Source organism: Otolemur garnettii, unplaced genomic scaffold, assembly GCF_000181295.1.
Source record: "Otolemur garnettii isolate 467f Iridium unplaced genomic scaffold, OtoGar3 scaffold00030, whole genome shotgun sequence".
Taxonomy (NCBI): domain Eukaryota; kingdom Metazoa; phylum Chordata; class Mammalia; order Primates; family Galagidae; genus Otolemur; species Otolemur garnettii.
Window position 1 is genome coordinate 6946061 of NW_003852425.1, and position 20517 is coordinate 6966577.

Genomic DNA, 20517 nt, shown 5'->3' on the forward strand with positions numbered 1-20517 from the left:
AGTTAAAAAATCTTAGACTCCACTAGACTGTGAGAACTGATAAATGAATTCAGTAAAGTTGCAGGATACAAAATCAACACACAAAAATCAGTAGCATTTATTTCAACCTGATTTACGAAAGCATTTGAAATGCAGTCTTCACTTTCCCCCACAATATATCCAAATAAATTGCAATTCCATACAATGTATTTCTTTTATATGTAAAATCTCTCTTCATGAATATCTACATAACTTGAAGAATGTACACATGTAATAGTATTTCAAAGAATAAGACTAATTTCTGGCCACATTTACACCAAAATTCCAGGTGACCAAAATAAGTATGGATTCCTAACTAATGTAGATTTCAACCAAAATTCTGTTTTTATAATTGGTGAGTGCTGACATTTTGAGTAAAAACTACTAATTTCATGAAGTACTTGGTACCTATCTAATTTATAAGACAGGCATCTTAAACTAAGCTGCCTGTGTGCCTGTGTGCACTCTCTTGTTGGTGTATAATGTACATATTGCAGTGGGCATGTAAAAGAATAATCTATTAAACTATAACCACATGTATGAAAAAATGACCACAATAAATAGGAATTGGTGAGTCAATTGCTTTCTCAGTTACAAAGTTTGCTTACTTAAGAAAAAAAATCAATAGCATTTATATATTCTAACAGTGAACAATCTGGAAAGAAATCAAGAAAGCAATCCCATTTATAATACCTACAAGCATGATAAAATACATAGGAGTAAATTTAACCAAAGAAGTGAAAGATCTCTTTAAGGAAAATTGTAAAATTCTCATGAAAGAAATTGAAGAGGATATAAAGAAATAAAAAGATATTCATGCTTGTGGATTGAAAGAATTAATTTTGTTAAAATGTCAAGACTTCCCAAAACAATCTACAAATTCATTTCAGTCTCTATCAAAATAAATAAAACATTATTCACAGAAATAGAAAAAAATCTAAAATTTACAAGACTCCAAATAGCCAAAGGAATCCTGGGCAAAAGAATAAAGCTGGAGGCATTACACTATCCGAGTTCCAAATAGACTATAGAGCTATAATAACCAAAACAGCATGGTGCTGGCATAAAAACATAATGGAACAGGATAGAGAATTCAGAAATAAATCTAAACATCTGTGGTAATTCATTTTCAACAAAGTGCCAATAACATATGTTGGGGATAAGAAAGTCTCTTCACTAAATAGTGCTGGGAAAACTGGATATCCATATGCAGAAGAAAGAAACTAGACCCATGTCTCTCACCATATACAAAAACCAACTTAAGACGGAGTTAAAGATGTAAACCTAAGACCTGAAATTTTGACCCTGCTAGAAGAAAACATTGAGGAAACACTCTAGGACATTGCTCTGGGCAAAGATTTTTTTGAGTAAGACCTCAAAAGTACAAGCAACCAAAGGAAAATATAAAATGTGACTGCAGCAAGCTAAAAGACTTCTGCACGGCAAAGGAAATGAACTACAGAACAGAAGAAAATAGCTTCTTACCCCAGTTAAAAGGCTTTTTCATTGAAAAGACAAGGAATAATGGATGGTGGCAAAGATGTAGAGAAATGGGAACCCTTACTGTGGAGGGAATATACATTATTACAGCCATTATAGAAAACAGCACAGAGCTGCAGCAGTTCTGCCACCAAATATATGTGTATATGTCTCAATACACATATATATATCCAAATAAATGAAATCACTATATCGAAGAGAGATCTGCACACCCATGTTCACTGCAGCACTATCCACAATAGCTAAAATTCAGAATCTACCTAAGTGCTTATCAAAAGATAAGGATAGATACAGAAAATGTGATATGTCTGCACATGGAATATTATTTAGCCATAAAAAGAAGGAAATCTTGTAATTTGCGGTATAAGGAAGGAAGATCATTAAGTTAAATAAGCCAGAGAACTCAGAAAGACAAATACTGCGTATTCTTTTTCATATGTGGGAGCTAAGAAAGTGCATGGGGATGATGAACAGTGTTATCAGTAGCTATCAGTAGTAGTTCAGTGGTTATCAGAGACTGGGAAGGGTAGGGGTGGGGGAGGATGAAGAGAAATTAATTAATGGGCACAGACATAAGGGTGCATAGCTCTCTCAAGTTGTCACCTCTTCCTCCTCCCCCCCTTTCCTTTTTCTAATATAAAATAAAGGTATAATTTTATATCCTAAAAAAACAAAGAAAGGTAGAAGAGTAACAGTGTTTTATGAATCAGTGTGACCACAATAAATAATAATCTATATTTCCAAATAGCTAGGAAAGAATAATTTGAATGTTCCCAACAAAAAGGTAAATGTTTAAGGTCATGGATATCTCAGTTATCCTGATTTGATTATCACACCTTATATAAATGTATCAAAGCCCCGTGTATCCTGAAAATATGTACATTTATTATGTATCAACAAAAAAAATTACTGTTTCTTATTTTGCAACTTTGAGCTCTATTAGTTTAGAAGTGTTAGTTCCCAGAGCAACAGGGAGTTCTCCACCAATGAGACAAAAATGATTCTGTTGACTGCCACCTGGTCCTTTGGGTACCCCAGGCCACTGAACCAGCAAGCACAGAAGATGGTCCCTGTATTGGCGGGGGTGGTGTCCAGGATTGAGTACTAGACCTGAAAGACCTGGGACTCCCCAGGATACCTTATAGTTGTTGTCCAGTGGTAAAAGTCATCTAGAGCAACCTATACCAATTAGACCACTGAGGCTTAGGCCCAGGCCCTTTGGGAATAAAGCTTCTGGATTACTGCACTAGGTAAGGAGCTGATTCCAACCAGCTGAGGTTCCAGCCAAACACAAAGGAAATGTGGGTTTCTGGGCACAGTGTCTCATATCTGTAATCCCATCACTTTGGAAGGCCAAGACAGGAAGATTGTTTGAGGCCAGAATCTCAAGAAATATGGATTTCCTAGTAGAAGGTGGTTAAAAATATTAACTATAATCTGAAGATCAGTTATAGAAAAGATGGCTTGGTTTTTTATACTTTCTCACCTGTTTATGTATATATGCATTTCCCTTTTCCTTCTAATTTTCCTCCACTTTTTATGTAAGGTGAGTTGGCATTGGTGAAATTTATAATTTAGTTTACATGACATCTAGGTTGGTTTGCCATTGAACTGGAAGAGCAGTGAAGGTCACCTCACAATGAATACAATAACTGGTGGTACTTGGGTCTGCTGTTTTGAGAGGCGAGCCCATTTACGTAGAAGTAAGGGATGGTTACAGAGCCCTGGTGTCATTCTGTTGCAATGTAGACATGTAAGTATGTTTGAGAGGATGTGTATGATCGGTCACTGAGCAGCCAGAAATGGTAGAGTATGATGAATGCTGTCTGGCCCTTGATACCATTCCCACCCCTCTCTCTTCTCCTCCAGACTTAGTGGGGGCCCTGGGACCATTTCCCAGACTCGCTTACCAGCTGGTTCTGGACACAGTGAGATGCCAGTGTGGGTTTGGAAGACAGAAGGCAGGTGGGAGCCGTGCTCCCTATGCCATGGTGGTGGCAGTTGACACACAGGCTTTGGGAGACCTGAAGTCCCACCTCGTCTGCCAGACCTGAAGCTGAGGGCGGGTGTGGAGACAGCAGGAGTTTCCTGATCTCTGAGGGAACCAAAGCTAAGATGGCAAATCTGACAGCTCCTGGTGGGCCCCACCCACCCTTTTCTTCTCCAGCCCTTCCAACAGTTTTGCAGGCATAGAAGAGCCTAAATTAAATCCTTTCTACTTGAAACATCTACACAGATTGTTTTCCTAACTGAACTCTGCCTAATGCATCTTAAATCTCATCTCCTAGGAATGAACACTGTACATTCTGCATATGTGGTCTTCTAAAAAATTTTATTCATGAATATTTTAAACAAATTGGATCATCTGACACACACTGTTTTATAATATGTGCTTTTTCACTTAACCGTTATGAGTGACTTCTTAAAATCTCCATCTGACTTGGGCAGATATATAATGGGAGGGGGAGATGGAAAAATACATCCGTAGCTCACTTTGGACCTGAAGAGCATATAAAAAGGACGTGTAAGCAAATTCAGTGTGAGATTTTCTTTCTTTCCCAAGGAGGTTATTTTCTCTTCCCCTAAGCTGCTTTTGTAGCATCCACCTGTCAGTACCAAGTCTCATGAGTCGTCCCCAAGCTTTGCTTCATTTCTCCTTTACTCATTGGCCCTCTGATGTCTGGCTTCTGACTTTAACAACTTAGCAAAAGTTTTTTGCCATGAAGTGAACTGTGGTTCCCTCCATCCCCCATTCATATTTTGAAGCCCTAATTGTGATGGCATTTAGGGATGAGGCCTTTGGGAATGAATTATGGTTAGACATAGTATAAAGGTTGGGACCCGCCTTTGTCCCCGTGTGTTGCTCCGAAGGAGTACTGAGACTCAGTAATTTATAAAGAGAAGAAATTTATTTGGCTCCCGATTCTGCAGGCTGTTCAAGAAGCCTGGTGCCAGCATCTGGTGGGGGCCTCAGCTGCTTCCACTCATGGCAGGAGGTAAAGGGGAGCTGTGTGCAGAGATCACATGGCAAGGCCGGGAGCGGGAAGGAGGCGCCGCCAAGCTCTTTTTAACAACCCGCTCTCATGGCAGCTGGTAGAGTGAGAGCTCATTACCACGAGGATGGCACCAAGTCACTCACAAGGGAGCCACCCCGTGACCCATGTGCCTCCCACTGGGCCCCACCTCTGACACTGGGGCCCAGATTAGAACGTGAGATTTGGAGGGGACAAATGTCCACAGCAGGCTTTCAGAATTTATGAGAGACACCCAAGCACTTGCATACTCTCTCCCCACCCCTGGGAAGCACTTCACAAATGCTTCTGTGTGATGAAATAACTCGAGTTTAGAATCCTGTGAGGTGATGCTGCATGTTCCAAAGAGAAACGCCTGAGAATGTGGTTATTCCTGTGTTATGAAACCACCGCTGTGGATCACCAGCATTTATCAGCTTATGGAAGCATCTGTTTTTCTGGTGTAGAATGGTCACTGTTCTGGCCTTTTCATCCACATTTTCCTCTTCCTCATCTCCAGTGTTTGCAGTTGGTGTTTTTTTGGGAGGCAGTTTTTTTCCTCAAGGAAATAAGTTATCACTTGATAAGAGCGATATGATAAAAGGAAGTGAACAATAAAGTCATTTTGCGATGCTGACACATCAGCCAGACACCCTCACCAGGTAGGTGAGTCAAGGCTATCCAGAGCCACCTTTAAAGCACCTCTCAAAATCTTGTCTTTGTAAAACTGCCAGGGACCAGTAGAGTTTTCTTCTTATTCCATTGCTCTTAGTTGGCCCAAGCCCCTAAATGCTAGAGAAACCCTCTAGTCATCAATCTGCTGCACACGCCGCAGTCACAAATTCATTGCCAGTTTATGAAGGGCTCCGAGAGAAGCCGGCTGAGGCTCCAGTCTCCTTGCAGGAATGATGCTGATGGGAAATGATGGTGACGTGCAGAATCGTGATTTTTTAAGCTGAAATCAGCCAAAGACACAACAGGATTGCACAAACCTAATATTTAGGCCCAGTTTAACCTTCTTATACCTCAATCTTGGTGGCGCAAAGCCTTCCCTGATGTTTTTGCAAACTAGAACTAGCTTTCCACCTTTAATGACTGTTTACTTCTTTTGCATTTTCATTGTCATGGTTGTTTTCTGCGATACTTACTAAGATCATCATGGGCAGAACTTCAGCCAAAGATCAGGCAAGCTCAGCTCAGTCTCTTCCTGTGGGCTCAAGAATACAGACTTCTCTCCTCATTTTATCTGTTTGGACATGAGATCTTGGCAACATTTTTTTCCCCCTAATTCCTAGACTTTCCCACATTATATTTACATTTTTGCCATGTAACCATTATTATTTATTTCCTCCAGTACAATAAATTTTCCTTTTGATCAAACCTGCCTAGTCAGCAAGTAGCCTGCATGCCTCACTGGCCTGGCATTTTCCATGCCCCGTTTTGGTCTCAGCCATGCCAGTTGTTCCCCAAGCCCCACACATTCAGCCCCTCTGAGCCTTGGCATGTGCTTTTCCTTCCTCATGACCTAAGATCTGCATCCCTTGAGACTCTCCATGAGTGCAGCTCCCTCCAGGAAATCTTCCGCTCACTCCCCAGTGCAGCCTCGGGCTGTCCAGTGTGCCCACCCAGAGCATCCTTCCCAGGTTATAATAGGTTTTGAATATACCTGCCTCCTGGAAACAAGATTCCACCCAGTCTTTGCTTTCCTATCCTTGTTCTTGTGCTCCAGTATCTTGAATAGGGGTCCTTAATTTGCATTTTATGACACCGAAAGCTTTCTGCCTGAGATGACTGTACTATCTAGTCATTCCCCTTCAGACTCTGACCTCATTAGGGAATGTTTCTACAGTAATAGCCTCCGTCTCCCTCCTTCCCCTATTCACTCCTTGATAAAATTCACCCTTGTAATCCCTAGAAGTAATTCAGTACAAGGCAGGAGATGTGGCAGAATCTATCTGTTTTGGAACCTGCCAAGCCAAGAGGGTTTAAGGTGGCTATTAAAGATTTTGCAAATGCCACTTACATCAGAAAAATAGCATTTATCATTTGCTTTCTTAGCTGTAAAACAGTCTCAGCCAAGCTGAAGCTGATCACATTGGCCGTGCAACAAAGGTAATTTATTCATCGTACACAAAGTCTCCTGTTAACTAAAATCAGAATTTTAGTGCTGGCTGAGCGGCTAGCTAATGTATCTCTCATTGTACAATTACCCTCTAGACCAAAAAGGCAGCTCTTCAGAGAGTACTTTTTAATTGTTTTCTTTCCTAAACTTAGTCATTGTTGTCTCCTGCAGATGTCTAAGAATTAACTTATTCATAGACATTAACCTATATTTTTCCTTTACTCCCTTTCTAATTCATATTTTGCTGGGTGCTTTATATCTGCTTAAAGTCTTCCCATTTTCTTGGTGGCTTTTCTTAACAATCCCTTCTCTGGGAGAATTTCTATTTTTTGAGAGCAGGAACTCTGGAGAGTTCTTCACACTGCTCTGATTTATAGCTGTTTCTTCCCAGTGCCTCTTTCCTAAGCCCCAGTGATCACCACTCACCATCTTGCTTCACCTGAAACCCTAAACACACACTTTCTGCCCCTCTGGTTGTTGACAACTTAAAATGAATTTGAGGGACCAGATATGGTGGCTCATGCCTATAATCCTAGCACTCTGGGAGGCCAAGGCAGGAGGATCACTTGAGGTCAGGAGTTCAAGACCAGCCTGAGCAAAGTGAGACCCCGTCTTTATTAAAAACAGAAAAATTAGCCAGGTATGTTGGCATGTACCTGTAGTCCCAGCTACTTGGAAGGCTGAGGCAAGAGGATAGTTTGAGCCCAGGAGTTTGAGGTGGTTGTGAGCGAGGCTAAGGCCATGGTGGTCCAGCCTGGGTAACAGAGCATGATTCTATCTCGAGGAAAAAAAAAAATCCTAGGCTGCAATATTTACTCACATCCTCTGCCTGGGGCTTAGCAAACACCCCCATGGTTAAATCCCCGGACAGTTTTCCCTCCCAGCTCACCTGTAAAGTAAATGCTTCGAAGAGGGTTCACTGTGCTTTCCCCATGCCTGCGTCCCTGCACGTGGTGTTGGCGTGGGAAGAGGCCAGCACCGGCACTTTGAGATGTCCACTCCAGCTCTGAGTGTTCTCAGCGTGCTGATAGTACAATTCAGAGACAGAAGGTTGAGGGACCCACGAAGGGCTGAGAACAGGCGGGTGAGTGTGTGCAAATGAAATCTGGCTGCGTTTAAACGTCTTCCAGTTAGCAACTACCAATCGAGGGAAATAGAGGATGGAGTGCTGTCCTCTCCCACTGTCTCCACTGTCATCCTCGCCCTGTCCTTTCTTCCTACCCTCTGACTCCACGTGCTTTCCTTGGGGAGAGTTAGCCTGGTCTCAGGGACATGCAGATCCGTGGGGTCTCACTGGCTCTGCCCAGAGGAGGAGCCGCTTCCCAGTGGCTCTGACCCTCTTACCTTCCTCCATCCTCTTCCTAGGAGAAAGCCCAGGGCTCCCTCCAGGAGACGGCTGCACGTTGCTGTTCACCAGACCCTTTATCTTTGTCTCACTCACGGTAGCCTCAGTGCTGGGAGTCTTAGTTGCTTTTCACCTAGGAATTTGAAGGGGTGAAGGAATCTGATGTCCTCAGGAAGCCTCTGAAAGGGAAGAATTTCTATAGGCCGATAGAGAAATACTGTTTGGACACGAGGATTACGGGGATGTAGAAACCTTTCAGTTTCACGCACTGAGTATAGGTGTGACCACCTGTTTAGGCCAGAAGGAATCCTGGCCTGTGGGAGATCTGTTTTCTCTCTGATTTCTTATTGTCCTTTAAAGACGTGTTGTCTAGGGACGTGCCTTACATTTTCTGTCAGTGGTGGCTGACTCTCCTTGTCTCTCAGGGAGGAAGATGAGTACTCAGAACTGCGGTCAGAACTCAGCCAGAGTCAGCATGAGGCCAACGAGGACTCCCGCAGTGTGGACCAAGACCAGACCTCCGTCTCCAATCCCGAAAACCAGTCTACCATGGTCACAGCCGACATGGGTGAGTCTGCTTGCCTTTAGCACGGAGCCAGAGTTTGGTTTCTGGATGGTGGTAGGAAGTTTAAAATGTGAGGCAGCCTGACTAAAAATTTAATTATCCAAGGAGTTTGGTGAGTGGATGAAGGCATATCCACTTCAGTCCTTGACACACTGCTTTGTTGGTCAAAACGGAACTGAAGAGCTTAATTAGCTTTCTACCCTGATGGGATTGTGAGTCAAATGTCTGTCACTTCTATTGGAAAATTCTAGAAGTAGGGACCCAGGTAAAAGGCTATTGAAGTATTCCCAGTTACAGTAGTATCTGAACTGTGACTCTGGGAATGGAAGGGGTGGGCTGGGGCAGCACCTTGCAGAGAACGAACCTCAGTAGGTTCTTGCAATGTTTGGGTTGGGTAAGAAGGAAGAATCCCCAAAGACTCCAACACGTTGCTCCTGAGTGACTAAGAGATGGTCATATTCCTTAGGGAAGAAGTTGGGTTAAGAAATTAGTTGGGAAATAGTCATATTAGGTTTGAGGTTGCAAAAAAAAATACATGTGGAAATTTGTGGTACAGTGTATTTAAAAAAAAAAAAAAACAGGTCATGACCCTCAATTGGTTCTTAAAATTATACAAAAAATATCTTTTAAATGAGAGCAGGCCAGGTTTGGTTGCTCACACCCATAATCCCAACAGACCTGGAGGCTGAAGCAGGAGTATCACTTGAGGCCAGGAGATTGAGACCAGCCTGGGCAGCATGATGAGACTTTGTCTCTACTAAAAATAAAAATTAGCCAGACATCATCGTGCCTGGAGTCCTAGCCACTTAGGAGGCTGAATAGGAGGATCTCTTGAAGTTAGTGAGCTATGACCAGGCTGCTACACTATAGCCTGGGTGATGAAATGAGACCTCTCCACTTAAAATTTTTTTTAAAAAAAGCAAATAGGCAATACAGTGACAGTAGTATTTCATGAAACTCGTTGCTTGCGTGTTTGTGTGGGTAGTAAGTTGCCAGGTGAATGTTCTAACTGGGTTGCAGTCACAACGTGGCGAAACCACTGGTCTTGCCTCTCTGGATGTGTGAAGAGAGCTTGAGGTTAGAGGCTTTGAAGTCATCTGAAGGTGATCAAAAGGGTATGGAATCCAGAGGGAGGAGCACCACGTCTTAGGAAATGCTCATGTGTGGGAGAGACTGGAGAAGAACCAGGAGAAAGAAGAAGCATGAGGAGGAGGTCGAGGCCGGGGAAGTAGACAGGAGCCAGATCACACAGGGTCTTAGAAAACATACTTGTGGCTTAAGTGGCTAAGGCGCCAGCCACATACACCTGAGCTGGCGGGTTCAAATCCAGCCTAGGCCCACCAAACAACGATGGCTGCAACCAAAAAATAGCCGGGTGTTGTGGTGGGCGCCTGTAGTCCCAGCTACTTGGGAGGCGGAGGCAGGAGAATTGCTTGAGCCCAGGAGCTGGAGGTTGCTGTGAGCTGTGATGCCATAGCACTCTACCTAGGGTGACAGCTTGAGGCTCTGTCTCAAAAAAAAAAAAAAAAGAAAGAAAGAAAGAAAACATATTTGGCCTTTTCCAGAGATCCATAAGAAGCTCTTGAAGATTTTATTGATAAGTCAGGGGCAGGGATGAGACGATCAGATGTGCATTTTGACAGATAGCATCCCTAGATCAAGAGTGAGCTGGGGAGGCCAGCTAGGAAATTATTGCAAAAGTCTGGGTGGGCAAAATTGTTGCTTGAATTAGGGTGGTGGCAACTGAGTTTAGAAAAGGTATAAAATTTGCAAGATGTGCTGAAGGATTAGAGACAGGGAGGAAGCAGACTGGCGCCCGTCCGCCGTATAAGCTTGGTTTGCACAACAGATGGACGGCAGGTCACTCAGCATTGTGGGAACACAGGCAAAAGGACCAGGTGGTTTTGCTCAGTGGAATGGATTTGTTTGCCTGTGAGTTTGAGGTGCCTTGAGATACCTGGGTGGAGATGCTGCAGAAGGCAGTGGGGATACAGGCAGGAAGGCTTGGGCTGAGGAAACAGCTGGGAGCGCTCACGGTGTGTGCAGACTGCGGCTGAAGAGTGAAGGCAGTTGAAGTGCAGAGTGCGGAGAGGAGAGAGCTCAAGACACGGCCCAGGGACGGCCCGCTGGGGAGCAGAGGTGGTGGCAGGAGGCTGCAAGGAGCACTCCCCAGTTTAGTCTCTGTTTAAATGCGACTTTTCAGAGAGAGCGTGGGTTTGCATCTGTCCCTGGGTGGACTCTGTCCCTTCCGCATTTGTTAACTCCTCCTGTCACATGACATTTTAAATTGCATATTCTTATTTATTTGCTTGCTGGACTCTCCCACGGAACTCCACGAGGCGAAGCATATGCGTCTGTCTCATCTCTGTAGCCCTGCAGAGCCCATCCCGGGGCCTGGCACACTGAGTGTGTTCAAAGATGGTCAGAATGAGTGAATGAATGAAGTGATCACACCAGCCAACTGGCTAAAGAGACAGGAAGAACATGAGGAGAGTGTCGTCCTGAAAGCTGGTGGGGCAGAGGAGGCTGTAGGGAAGGAGTCGTCAGCAGTCTGGATGGTGCTAAGGACAAGCCAGATGGATTTGGCTGCATCCAGGTTGTGGAGAGGTGTGTGCTGAGGGCAGCGTAGGCCAGACAGAGATGCGGCCAGACTTTCCTCCTTCATGCTGACCTGAACCCCAATGCTGGGCTTTATGTTACAACACACACGTGCAACACATGGTGACCAGCCTTCTCTGTAGCCAAAGCCCTCCATGCTGAGCTCAGCCAGCACCATAAATCTCTAGCAGTTTCAGGGCTGTGCCTTCCAGCCGGACACATTCTAGTGGCCAAGAAATTCCTCATGGCTGCAAAGGGTCAGCCCTATACTCATCCTTTCACTTGTTTCCCCCAAATTGTATTTTGTGAAATTAATAAGTGACCCACAGTCCAACAAAGTTTCATAGGTAATTAAGTTCGGTAAATGCAGGGGAAAATCCACTTACACGAGGTGTCTTTCCTGCCGGCCTTGCCGAGCTCCCGACGTGAGGCTGTGTCTGGCCCTGCTCCGGCCTGTGCCCACCTGTCTGTTCCAGGGGCATCTCCATTTTCCTAAATCATTCAGATCATTTCTTTCCATCCTGTCCCTTATCTTTAAAAACACAGGTTAGTTGAAACCCTGTCTTTCCTGACAAGAAAGAGCCCCTGGAGGGGATCCCTCTGCTATGTGGCCCCAGTTCTCTGCCCACACGTGGTGGCCTCTGCTCACCTCCTCAGCAGACTCACAGTACCCTGTAAGGTGCTGGGGACACAAGACACAGAATCTGCCAAGAGATTGCTGTACTCCCGGGCCCAAATCCCTCAAGCCTGGCGTGACCGTGCACCGTACAGGGCCCACAGCGCTCGCTCATCCACTCTGACCACGCTGGTAGCCTGGCTTGCTCTTCCTCCAGCCTGACCAGCTCCTCCTGCCTCAGGCTCTGCTTTGGCTGATCTTCTGCCTGGAATGTGCCTTCCTAAAATTGACATGCGTCTTGCCCCAAGAATCCCCCTCCTCCTCAGAGCCTCTGACCCCTAGAGGGCTGCGCCTTCCTCCTGCTTACAGGGTGGCTCGCTGCCCTCTCCCTGTTGATTACCTGCCTTTCACTTTGCTCTACCCCAGGCTGTGTTGAGTTTGTACATCTCTCACACATGTGCAGTCCTTGGGGGACAGGGACTTCAGTTATCTGGTCCCCAGACCCAGCATGGCACGGAGGAGGCATTCAGATGCTGGATAGCAGTCGGCACCCTGCTGGAGTGCATAGCTCCTAAGAGGATGTGCACAGTTGCACAGCAGGCCTCATAGCTGGGCCGGCCTACCCAGGGGGCCCGGCATGGTGACCTCAGGCAGGAGCATGCAGAGCATTTCCCGGGAGTCACCCTAAGCAGGAACCAGAGAGCTGAGTGAAAGGGAGCAGTGGGCAGGAGGAGGGTGCTCTAGGCAGAGCTTGGTGAGGTCCCGAGGAAGGCAGGCACTTGGGGACAGCAAGGAGAAGGTCATTACGGCTGCCCACACAGTGCAGTGTGTTTATTCATCGGAACTGGCCGCCTGCCTCTTATTCCTTTGCCATTTTCCAATTAAATTGCTTCAAAAGGAAAAAAGTTCCCATATATAAACACCATTATAGGAAATCATTACAAAGTACCCATTTCATTATGGTTGCTATATTTGCAAACTTGCATTAGTAACCCAGAGGTCTTCTTTGAACTGGACTTCTTTCTTAGCTGCAGAATATGCTGGCAGTGCATTTGCTGATCCCCAAAGATAACAGGAATGTATCCAGCCTAAACACTTCATCAAGAAACGCTTTCAACCCCTACCTGACGGAGCCTGGATGCCCTTCAGTAAGCTGGTCCAGGAACCAGGACACTGTCCTCTGTCCAGGGGTAAATGGGCAATTTAGAAAGTGCTTCAACTTCCTAAGCAAGCAGTTGAAGGAAGGAGAAAGGCCCCAGCATCTTCATATAAATTCCCTCTCTGCAAACCTAGTCACACAATTGTTTAGAAAATAAAGGTCATTAAATGGACAAAGCCAAGGTAGGAATCCAGAGCTTAGAATTTTTATGCCCTCATTCTGGTAAGGAGTTGTAGTTAAAAGAGAGGCTGGATATAACAGCTGACGTCCTTTGCTCACTTGCTCCATGTCACGCATTTACAAGCCTCCCTCCTGTTTATTTTATTTTATTTTATTTTTTGAAATAGAGTCTCACTCTGTCATTCTGGGTAGAGTTCCATGGCATCATAGCTCACAGCAACCTCAACCTCTGGGCTTGAGCAATCTTCTTGCCTCAGCCCCCCAAGTAGCTGGGGCTACAGGCACCCAGCACAACACCTGGCTAGTTTTTCTATTTTTCATAGAGACTAGGTCTTGCTCTTGCACAGACTGGTCTCAGATTCCTGCACTCAGGCAATCCTCTACATCGGCCTCCCAGAGTGCTAGGATTACAGGCATGAGCCATTGCACCTAGCCCATCCCTCCTGTTTAATTGCCAACTTCAAAGGAGGCCCAGGAGACCTCCATATCTGTAAAATCAGGATGACAAAGTTCAGAGAGGGCAAGTCACTTATCCAAGGCCACACAGCCAAAAGGTCTGTTTTTTGTTGTTGTTGTTGCCATCTGTGGGCAACTTTCCTTTTACACTGCTCAGTTTAAACAGTGGGGCATGCCTATGGCCCATGTGGTACGCCCACAGCAGTCTTGGAGGTCTCTAGCCTTCCTGGGGGACTAGGGAGTAGCCGTGATCACACGTACTTGGTGTAATAGAGGGGCATTGGTAATTCAGTGAGATATCTGTGGCTCCTCACGTTAGAAGCAACTCCCGTATTAGACCAACTGGCTCTGGATATTGCAGTAGAGCGGAGCACAGGTGGGCGCACCCGGGCTCCCCACAGCATGCGTGTTGGAGCGTGTTTGGTGTCCTGTCCTGCAGGCATTTTTCCCAACTCTGGGAAGCACCAGCAAAGCTATTCTGGAGCAATTATTGCTAAAACAAACAAAATCCCTGACTAGCTGGGCCTTTGCACGGTCAGGGAGAGGTTCTGCTCTAGTATTTTGAGATCTTCTTTGATTTGCCATGAGAAATTTTTATTTTTCTGGAATGTTAAACTATTGTACCTTCGGGGTTGACAGGAAACGTAGACTGCCTTGCTTGCTGGTGTGATCATTTAGACAGATTTTTCCTTGGTGTGAGTAGTTTTTGGAGGATAACCAAGGAAGAATTTACACATGAAACCTGACTTTTTGGCGCGGCTATGCCTATGAAATGTGTTTCATGTTAAAAGCCAGATTTTCCTGGCTTAGCGGCTGAGGAGGCCTAATGGCTTCAGGAAAACCGTTTAGAAGTGTCAAGCGGCCCCTCAAAGTGGGGAGAAGGGTCGGGAGAGGGGTCAGGACAGGGAAAAGCAGCTGGGCTAAAGGATACTCATATTTTGCTAGGAAAGAGGTGACTGGCTAGTCAGTTATCCTCCAGCAAAGGATTTTCAAAAGAGAATCAGATTACTTACAACCTGATTTGAAAGCTTTGGTGAGGCAGTGCGGAGGCTGGAAAGGTTGGACCAGAGTAAAAGTCGCACCCAGACTAACTGATGGAATAGACTCAGCCCTTTTTGCCTTTTTCTTTTCTTCTCTTTAATTTATTTGGTCAACTTGCTTTCTCCCAAGAGGTTCACGGTGTGGATCATTCTTGAGAACCAAACCAGGGCAAGACTTTGACATTTTGAAGGATTCACTGGAGCACTGTCAGGAGCAGCTGTGCGTTTTCTCCCAGAGATCTGAGCCTGGCCAAACAACACCTGTTTGCCAGTGGTCGCCGGTGGTCAGGAGAAATGAGCCACTGAGGAGTCCACCTGCAGTCATTCCAGAACTTTCCTTGGAGTAGCTGGGGGGAGAGCAGGCGTGGCTATTGCTTCACTTTGGTTTGCATCACTCTGAAATAGTTCCCTCAAGTTCTACCATTTGACCATTTTTCAGCCCCCAAAAGAGACTTGGTGTGTAAGATAGACGTGGAAGGCATTGATCCACCCCATTTACTCAGAAGGGCCTCCCGCCAGTGCCGGCACTCGGGCGCTCCTCTTCCAGCATAAGCCGTCTTTATGTTCTAAATAGACCGTGTTTCCTAAGGTTGATTTGTTTTTGGTTGTTTGAAATTCAGTTTTCCTCAAAACAAGCATTATAACAAAGGAATGTTAAACTTCTAAGACCAGCCTCTGAAAGTCTATTTAATGTGTAGTGGAAATAAAGTTTGAGAACTTGCTAATGTCGCTGTGTCCCCAGCCATCACTGCGACCATTGCTGCCTTGAGAAAGTGTATTGTGTAGATCGTGATTAGATGCCCTGTTTCTCCCAACAGCTTGGAAAGCCTCCCAGTCCTGTTAGAGTGAGGGCTACAGGGCCCAGGGCAAGTGCTGGCAGTGGGCCAATCCAGTTTGCTCTCAACGGCTGTGACAGCCTGTCTGAAGGGGCTCTAGAGCTGTAACAGGTGACCCAGGCATTCAGATAGGGCTGTATGGGCCAGCTAGCACCCTTGGGCGAGAGTGGTCAGAGGCAAGGCCTGAGAGCTGACAGGAGCTGACGATATACAGAGGACCTTGGAGGCACAGCCAAGGGGTCAGAGTTTATCCTTTAAACACGACTCCATTGCTTCAATATCACTTCTCAGAGGTCGAGAATGAATCAAAAGGCTTTTCTGGCATATTGCCAAACTGCAAATTGCCATCCTGTCTCTACCCCAGAGTTTCTTCTCATCCTCTGCAGCACTGAGCATCATCTTATTTGAAAGCTGTGCCGATTCAGGGGATTGGTAGTGAAGCAAAATGATTACATGTGAATTTGAACTTTTTTCACATTTGTGTTATGAAAGCCTTATTCTCCAGGAGCCACCACCAGAACTTCTACACCACCAGGGGAGGCGCGGTGATTGGAGATTATGTGGGGGCACTCGGCAGGGTCGAGGGAGGGGTCCCAGGAAGGGCACAAGGGAGGTGGGGGTGCACAGTCCCAAGAGGACTTGATGTTAGGTTGTCTTTTTTTCATATTTGTGACCAAGTTCTCTATTTTGTAGAAATAATCTGTGTCAAAAATTCAAAGTGTCAACACCAACAATGAAAACCAAATCTCTTCTCAGGACCCTCACCCTGAGGCCTGTGATTGCAGATGATCGCTCAATATGGCAGACACACTTGCAGGAGAGCGTTCCTGTTCTGGGAGCTGCACTGAGAAATTGGTCATCTTAATGTCTGCACATTAACACGTTAACTCTACACTGCCTAGAATGTGAAGGGATTTGTTTTTCCCCAACTGTTTTTGTTTTTTTGTTTTGGGGGGGTTTTTTTGGACATAGAGTCTCACTCTGTTGCCCTGAGCTAGCATCCTTGTAGCTCACAGCAACCTCAAGCTCCTGGGCTCAAGGGATCTTCCTGCCTCAGTTTCCCCATTGGCTGGAACTACATGTGCCACCACATATGATTAATTTTTTCTATGTTTTTGTAGAGATGGTGTCTTGTTTTTGCTTAGGTTAATCTCAAACTCACAAGCTCTCAAGCCCTCTAACTTTTTTATTTTCAAAACTTTAAACTTACAGAAAAGGTAGAATGAACTCTCATAAACTATTTCTCTAGGTTAACTGATTAACATTTGGCCACATTATTTTCCTCTCTTCTCACTCTCTCTCTCTCACACACACACACACATACACACAATTGGTGTTTGTATGTAAAACTTTTTTTCTGAGCCATTTGAAAGTAAGTTGCAAACATTATGATACTTCACCCCTAAATACAGGAGTGTAAACCTCTTAAGACTAGAAACTTTTGGCTCGGCGCCTGTGGCTCAAGCGGCTAAGGCGCCAGCCACATACACCTAAGGTGGCGGGTTCGAATCCCCAGCCCGGGCCCGCCAAACAACAATGATGGCTGCAACCAAAAAATGGCCGGGCGTTGTGGCGGACGCCTGTAGTCCCAGCTACTTGGGAGGCTGAGGCAGGAGACTCACTTGAGCCCAGGAGTTGGAGGTTGCTGTGAGCTGTGATGCCACAGCACTCTACCCAGAGGGACAGCTTGAGGCTCTGTCTCAATAGAAACTTTTTCCTATGATAACCATAGTACCTTGATCACACCTGAGGAAGTTACCACTGAGGGAACATTAATATGCCATCTGTATTCAGATTTCACCAGTTGTCCCATTAATGTCTTTTGTTGCTTGTTTTAAATGTAGGCTGCAGTCTAGGCCCACTCACTATTTTTAGTTATCACGTCCCTTTACCCTCCTTTAATCTAGAACAGGTTCTCCCCACCCCCAATTTTGTCTTTCATGACATTGACCCAGAAGGAGGCCGGGTTAGTATCTCAGAAAGTCCCTCAGTCTCAGTGGTTTGATTGTGTTTTCTTATTAGATTTGAAGTTAACAATTTTTTTTTATAAGAACATGTGTGGGTGACAGTCCTCTTTGCCGCGTTGCACCAGGATGTTCTAACGTCAGTTTGCCCGTCGTTGGAGATGTCGAGTGTCTGTAAACTGTAACCTCATCCTCCTAAGTCCTCTTGTCTCAGGTGGACCCCGGCAGTGTGTCAGTAAACTGGAAGCATCCGTGGGCATTCCTTCTCCCTTCCCTCCGGCCCTTCAGTCTTCTCAGCGGCACTCAGACCTAGAAGTCCACTATTCTATGTTGTCATTTTCTCTGCTATTTTGTTCTGTTTATGCTTGTTCTTCAGTGGAGTTAGAGAAGGCCTTGCAGAGTACAGAGGAATGTCGAGAAGGAAGTCCCAGCCTTAGAGTTAGAACAGGCTCTGAACTGTTGCCTCTTGGCAGAAAATCTGTGTTGATGCTAAAAGAATCTGTGGCTCTTTCCTCCACTTTAATTGCTTTACCGGGCATGACATGTGCCCAGTCATAATGGGGCATGGGGGGGTGGCATGTGCTGGCCATTGGAAGGCAGTGAGAACACAATTAATGGCTGTCCTGCTACAACCCACACTGTAGCAGGCCCACAGCAGCGTCTGTTCCTTATCCTCGCCAAAATTCACTAATATCTCTAACATCACCAGAAGCTTTCCACTTTGGGGATCTTACCTGAAAGCTTTCTGCCTTTGCAGCAGAGCATGATATGCAAGTTGATATGTCTTAAATTTGATGATGCTTCATTAATGGATAGACTACGAAATCCTTGACCTCCCAGAGTGCTAGAATTACAGTCTTAAGCCACCGCGCCAGCTTATAAAAGATCCTTCCTTCCTTTTGCACTGTTTTACTGTTGAGCACCTACTCTGCGCCCAGCCTTGAGTCTCTAGGAGCACATTGTGGAGTAAATGAAGTAATTGCTTCCATGGCTGGACTCTCAGTAGGGTTGATAAGTAGGTGATTGTGGGGGATGTGATTCCTCAGAGAAAAACGTAAGTAAGAGACTCTGGGTACTCTGGGAAGGCATCCTGGAAAACGAGACTTCAAGGCAAAGTTCTAAAAAGATGAGGAGGAGGAGAGGCTTCCAAACTAAGCAGATACATAACCGTTAACTGCAAAGCAGATGACAATGCCCAGGTGTTCTTGCCTTTGAAGTTGGGACCATATTTTGAAGCAGATTTGTTCTAGTAAAGGTGGGGCTGCTCAGAATCAGGCTGACCTCAGGCTACATTTCTACGATCTAGTCTGTTGAGCTGGATTTTTATTTGAGTTAGGATTTTATTTTTTAACAAGGATTTTTTTAAAACATTGATCTTCAACACCTGATTCAAAATGAATCCTCTCTGGTATAGTTCATGGTGTCAATGCTGGGTGTAGGCCTGGTAACCCCACGTGGGAAAGGAGAAAACCAGCCAGCGTTGCCCGTGCTCAGTGTGCTGGGTCCCCTTCTTATTTTCACAGCCATGAATGTTCTCTTACCTCCCTTCCAGATTTCCACAGTATGTCAAGTCCTCATGTACATCAAGGGTAGGTTAGTAGAAACTGCAAAACTGATTTTACCCCAGCTAACTGATACAAACAAGAGTTTAGTTCCTGTGGCTTGTTTCCAATCAGAAAACCATCACCAAACATCTCAGTAAAGACCCAAAGCACTTCTAATATTAAATATTGAAATAAATGTGAGTCGTGCATACACTGAAGATACATTAATAAAAGCAAGTTAGGTAATTATTGACTCTGTTAACTCCAGTCCCAGGTCGTGGATGGCTGGAGCCTTCCAGCAGCTCAGGGGGGGAACCAGCCTGGGATCAGACACGATCCTGCCACAGGGCTCACTCACCCACTCACACTGGGAACACAGAGGCACATTCATTCACTTGACATGCACGTCTTCGAGGTATGAGAGGAGACCAGAGTCCCGGGGGAAAACCCACACAGATGAGGGTGCAAGCACCACACAGACGCAGCTCTGGCCAGGCATCCGTTTGTTTCTCTTCTTGGCATTACACCAGAAGCTTTCCACTTTGGGGATCTAAAGCTTTCAGTTAAGATTCCCAAAGTGGAAAGCTTCTGGTGATATTAGAGATATTAGGTGATGTTACCAGGCACAGCAGCTCACACCTGTAATCCTAGAACTCTGGCAGGCTGAGGCGGGTGGATTGCTTGAGCTCAGGTGTTTGAGACCAGCCAGAGCAAAATCGAGATACTGTCTTTACTAAAAATGGAAAAACTAGCCAGGCATTGTGGCAGGTGCCTTTAGTCCCAGCTACTTGGGAGGATGAGGTAAGAGGATCACTTAAGCCCAAGAGATTGTAGTTGCTGTGAGCTATGATGATGCCACAGCACTCTACCCAGGGAGACAGAGTAAGATTCTGTCTCAAAAAAAAAAAAAAGGAAATGCTGCTGAGCGAAATGACATTATTTGAGGACCTGCTATAGGTGGGTCTTTCCTCAAATGGCACATAAAGACCTAAGGCAGAGTTCTCCTTAGACAACCTGAGCTATCTATTCTCCAGCTGCTACCACAGGTCAAACTGAGGAAGGCTTCATTTTGAAAAGACAGGGAGAGGCAGGAGGAGCCACAGCCACAGACTGCCACAGAGTCGGGCAAAGCAGAGGTGCGCCTGGGACAGAAGCTGGGCCCAGCATTGCCAGACTGTCTGTCTCACTCTACAAGAATAGCCAGAAATTCTAATGATTTGATGTTGACACCACAGCCCTTGCCAGATAAGTGATCACATCTTTGGCTGCAGGTGGCTAGTGTGAGACCCACTCTGTTTTGTCCTCTGTGTCCTGTTTTGTCTTACATCAAATCAGGGAACTTAGAAGGCTGAATGCCAAGGTCATGTGTGCTTATCCCTTCCCAGAATTTCCTTTACTCTGCACCTTAATGACCTACAGCTTTATCTTAATAGAATATTAGTGTGAGAAGGAACCACGTGCAATCTGCACATGTGTGAAACCAGCCAGGAGCCTGGCAGTCACACAGCTTCACACCACACATGAAGTACTACATACCTAAATCCTTCTACAGCTACTGCCAGA

The 20517-nt window shown here is 45.4% G+C and overlaps 1 protein-coding gene across 5 annotated transcripts in view; it reads left to right on the forward strand.

Moving 5' to 3' along the window:
- The window catches only part of MCC (mutated in colorectal cancers), a 137988-nt gene that overhangs the window by 45882 nt on the left and 71589 nt on the right, over window positions 1–20517 (forward strand). For all 5 annotated transcript variants that reach the window (XM_023512732.1, XM_023512730.1, XM_023512731.1 and 2 more), the window contains exon 4: window positions 8422–8564. In XM_023512732.1, the coding sequence (XP_023368500.1) occupies window positions 8422–8564 (143 nt within the window). The remainder of the gene's footprint in view (window positions 1–8421; window positions 8565–20517) is intronic.